This window comes from Canis lupus, chromosome X, assembly GCF_011100685.1.
Source record: "Canis lupus familiaris isolate Mischka breed German Shepherd chromosome X, alternate assembly UU_Cfam_GSD_1.0, whole genome shotgun sequence".
In the NCBI taxonomy this organism is placed as follows: domain Eukaryota; kingdom Metazoa; phylum Chordata; class Mammalia; order Carnivora; family Canidae; genus Canis; species Canis lupus.
Window position 1 is genome coordinate 50,962,884 of NC_049260.1, and position 4,807 is coordinate 50,967,690.

The 4,807-nt window shown below is 44.7% G+C and overlaps 1 protein-coding gene across 3 annotated transcripts in view; it reads left to right on the forward strand.

The window, feature by feature from the left end:
* Nucleotides 1-4,473, forward strand: part of MSN (moesin) — a 66,522-nt gene extending 62,049 nt beyond the window's left edge. For 2 of the 3 annotated variants that reach the window (XM_038587583.1, XM_038587582.1), the window contains 4 exons: nt 1-89; nt 1,349-1,441; nt 1,793-2,017; nt 2,578-2,742. The exon at nt 1-89 is cut by the window's left edge and continues 72 nt beyond it. In XM_038587583.1, the coding sequence (XP_038443511.1) occupies nt 1-89; nt 1,349-1,441; nt 1,793-2,017; nt 2,578-2,742 (572 nt within the window). Of the gene's footprint in view, nt 90-1,348; nt 1,442-1,792; nt 2,018-2,577 lie in introns of all 3 variants that reach the window. The other variant, XM_038587581.1, reaches the window with a different exon arrangement.
* The last annotated feature ends 334 nt before the right edge of the window (nt 4,474-4,807 follow it).

A 4,807-nucleotide genomic window follows, 5' to 3' on the forward strand; every position in this document is an offset into this window, starting at 1 on the left:
AATTGGCCAAGGAACGTCAAGAAGCTGAAGAGGCCAAAGAAGCCCTGTTGCAGGCCTCCCGAGATCAGAAGAAGACCCAGGAACAGCTGGTAAAACTAATAAATGGGCCAGGATTGTGGTACATGAATTTTCTCCCCTGTCTACCTATTCAGTTACCCCTGCCTGCAGGGCTGGCTTCTTCTAGCAGGATACCAGTCCACAGGCCCACAGCAGTTAACTTATTCAGAAGTAAGCTATAAAGTCACTGGTGTGGCCCAGAAAGGGATGCAAACAGTCTTCCCCAACCCTTATTTTTTTTTCTACTTTCTTAGCCCTTGGGTATCCAAGCTGATGACCTGACAATGGAAAGGGAAGAAGGAAAAAAGGAAAGGGACTTATATTTAATTGACTACCTACTCTGTGTTACAAGCTATGCTAGCAACTTTTCCTTTTCCCTTACTTTCTTATTTCCTCTCCCAATAACCCTATGGTATTAAGCTATGTGGGATATTATGCCCAGATTAGGAAATTAGAGCTCAAGAAGGTTTAAGATACTTGTTAAAGATCACACAATGTGGCTGAGTAGGATGAGAGCCCATTTTTGCCTCTCTTTGAAGGCTTTGTTCTCTAAAAGCATATGCAATTATGCATTTTTAGACTATGTGTCTATGTATTTTTCAGGGGAGGAAGGTGAACATCTTTACTTTCATCTTTACTTACTCTTTTGACTCAAAAATTAGAACCTATGTCCAAATTCCTTGATATATGCTCTTCTCCTCTACTGTTTGGAGTCTGAGTGTAGGAACTAAGACCTAATTACCAGGGGGAAGCTTCCTCTAGGAGATATGTCAAAGGTGTGAGGATGTGCATAAGCTTGTCCCTTGTTTAGATTCCCTTGTGACACTACACTGCCTTTCTTATACTTGTCCTGGGAGGAGTCTTAGTGGAGCCCCCTGAGCATTCTAGGAAAACAGGAAAGAGTCTGGCACTTTAGGCAGTGACATGGTGATCTCCATAGCTTTACAGAGGCCCTAAATATGCAGTGGGCAATAGTGCATGTGAGAGAGAAAGAGAGGGGGAGGGAGGGATAGAGAGATGAGGAAGAAATAGATGATGTGTTTGTGTTCAGGTGGTCTGTTGTCTAGGTGCAGATCTGTGACTTATAAGGAAATGTTTTGGAGTTGATGAGAAATAGTAGATCTGGGAATCAGAGTGGTCCACCAGGCTTCCTGGAGAAGGTGTGGTAAAAGGGCTTCCAGGATGGTATGCAAGTGGAACAGCAGTTTCTCCAGGGGAACTGGGGTTGAAGATATCCTGGGTCCTGAGGACCAGAAGGCTCAGATCTCACAACCTTCCAATTTATCCATAGGCCTTGGAAATGGCAGAGTTGACAGCTCGAATCTCCCAGTTGGAGATGGCCCGACAGAAAAAGGAAAATGAGGCTGTGGAATGGCAGCAGAAGGTGAGACACAATGCCCAGAGGAAAAGCATTATGTGAAAGGGTCCCACATGCATAGGTTTCGATTCCTTAGATTCTTCAGATTTGAGATCCTTACTCCTTCCATCCTTCCTTGACAGCAGGTTAGCATGGGAGAAGGAGCCTGAGGCTTTCTCACATACTTCCCAGAATTCTCTAGTGCACCAGGGAAGTTGGTAAATTGCTCCTATTGTACAGATGCAGAAACTAAAGGCAGACAAAATGACTTGGTCTACCTGGTGCCTGCCTCCTGCTGGGCCATTCTATGCACATGTAGGATGCTATAAGTTAGCCTGATCTGACTGCTGGTTCTTTTTGCCCTCTGTTACTGGACAGGCTCAGATGGTACAAGAAGACTTGGAGAAGACCCGTGCTGAGCTGAAGACTGCTATGAGTACACCTCATGTAGCTGAGCCGGCTGAGAATGAGCAAGATGAGCAGGATGAGAATGGAGCAGAAGCCAGTGCTGACCTGCGGGCTGATGCCATGGCCAAGGACCGCAGTGAGGAGGAACGTACCACTGAGGCAGAGAAGAATGAACGTGTGCAGAAGCACCTGAAGGTATCCCAGCAGGGGCAAAGGCTCAAAGATACCATGCAAATTCCCTAGGTCATCATGGGGGTTAGGTTAGCCTGTCTCAATGGAGTATGGGAGTTGGAGCCTTTTTCTAACAAGAGTTTTATGGATAGACGTCCATCACTTATTCATCAGACCTTGGGCTACCTCTTACTTTTGTTTTTTTGCCCCATGCTCCATTTACCTCTTGTACTCAGAAAATACCCTGACCCAATTTCTAGCTGAATCTTTGATACATTTTTCTACTCTCAGAGAATACTTACCACCAATCAATTGGCCCCCTAAGTTTGTGGAGATTTTGTTTTATTCTTTTCCCTCACTGCAGTCCCAACAGAGCTAAAAATGGCCCTCAAAAATGTGTGTGTTTTGTGTAGAAAGAGAGGAGTGAAGAAGTGCGTGCGTGTGTGTGTGTGTGTGTGTGTGTGTGTGTGTGTGTGTCTATGTGTAGAGAGAGAGAGAGAGAGAGAGAGATTGAATCTGGTTAAATAGGGGGAGGGAAAGCAAGAGCAAGCCATTAACACCTCATACCCCTTGCACTCTCACAGGCCCTTACTTCAGAACTGGCCAATGCCCGTGATGAGTCCAAGAAGACTGCCAATGATATGATCCATGCTGAGAACATGCGACTTGGCCGAGACAAATACAAGACCCTGCGTCAGATCCGGCAGGGCAATACCAAGCAGCGTATTGATGAGTTTGAGTCCATGTAATGCTCACCCAGCCTCTAGGGACTCCCCTCCCTTCTCCCTTGCCCCCACACTCCTGTACTCTTGCTAGCTCACACTGTGCTGAAGCCACTAACTAGAGCAGCCCTGGAGTCATGCTAAGCATTCAGTGCCACTATGGGACCAAACCTAGCCCCTCAGCCCTCACTCACTTCCTTGGGCAAATAAATGGCCTACTATGGTGCCAATTGGGCCCTCTCTTCCCTCTCTGTCACATTTTAATCTAGCTTACTTAGAAAAGACCACTTCCCTTGCTCAGAGGCACTTCCCACTTGATTGGGGAAATACCCCCACATTTACTGTTCTCTAGAACCAAAACATGGTGTAGATTGAAAACTAGCCCTCATCCCTGCCTTGTAACTGCCTTTCTTTTCAGGGTCCTGTGATTTGCACAATTGGAATAGCACAAGGTTTAGGGAAGGAGGCAGGGCCCTAGGTATATACTCTAGGATGTCAATTGACCTAGGATTAGACCTTCCAATGTCCATTTCTTCTAGAGTTATGTAGGGTTTGTAATGATTGGAAGCTAAAGAGATGTTCAGTCATTCTTCCCTATACCTCCCAGTTTGGACCTGTTACAAACTCAATTCTTAGAAGTCTTGTCCCTGAGTTCAGGAATTCAGCTTCTCCCCACAGTGAGATGGGAGGAGACAGTACCTTCAAGAGACTTCACCAACATCTTAGAAACTTATTGGCCATTCTATTCAGGCAAGACTGGTTAGAAGATCCTCCCCCATGCCTTATGGGAACCTAGGCTTGTTTCAAGTGAACTCTATGAGCAAAGGTATCCCTTACTATTACTCCGGGTTCTTCCCTTCTTGGGATCTGCCCCTCTGCATTCTAGTTCCCAATTACCTCCAGCTAGAATGGTAGGGATGGTTACCCAAAAACCTAGCCAGCCCTATCCAGGAGTCTTGCCAAAGAGGGGAAATGTTCACATTGGGCTTCAGAGAGCTATTGGAGACTTTGACCTGATCCCTTCTACACTCTAACCTCTTTCTCTCAACACAAGAGTAACCTCCTCCTCTTTATTTCATGTGTGCTCTTTTATTCTCTACCAGAATTATATATTCTAGTGGCATCTAATTCAATAATGATTTCTGTGTTTCTTGCTAACATACTCTTAGAAGATAATAGTTTTGAGGCGGGATCATTTTGGCCTCATTTCCTTACCACCCCATACCTGGGAAGCATATACTATATTTTAAAAGACTATTTTGCCAGAAACATTATTGTAATAAACTTTCAGTATTAGTGATGTCACCTGTCACCATAGGTCATATAGTCCATTCTTAAAGTACTTAGTATTTGGTTTTGTTGTTCTTTTTATTTTCTCTTCTCCCCAGAGTTCAGTCCCTAAAGTTCATACTGTCCCTCCATGCAGTGCCCCTAGCCCAGAGCCCTTGACTTCGATTCCTCCATGACTCCATCCCGCCTGACCTTGGGGAGTCTTATGTGCATTGCTGTGAATTATATTGATGCTATCTTGGTGATATGCCCTATACTGGCTAAATTCAAACCTGGAATTGTGGGGCAATCTAGCTGCCTTAAGGACAATAAACACATCCACAGGGAGGCTGGGGATAAAGGTTAGATTTTGTATTCAGGGTTTTTTTTGTGTGTGTGTATCTTTGGGGTTTAAAAAAATTGTTTTTTGGAGAGGTTTATGCTCAACCCATGTTCTATTTCAGTGCCAATAAAATTTAGGAAGACTTCTCTGTGACTTGATTTTTTTTGTGTGCGTGGTATCAGTGGGTGGCTATAATATACTTCACTGTAATTTCCATTCTGTAGACCACCTTCCAATCCTTGGTCTCATTTCATCCTCATTTCAGCCCTATGGAGAATGCATATAACTATCCTCATTTTAAAAAGGGGACAATGGACTTGAAAAAGAAGAATAACTACCCGAGGGCACAGAACTGTCTTAATCACTTATGCCCTTTCCACAACTCCAGGCCAACTGTTGTAGTGTAGGTGGGCCTTGCGTTGACCATGTGATGCTCTGTGGCTCGCTTGCACTTGGGACTTTAGAGTTGTTTGTGAGGGA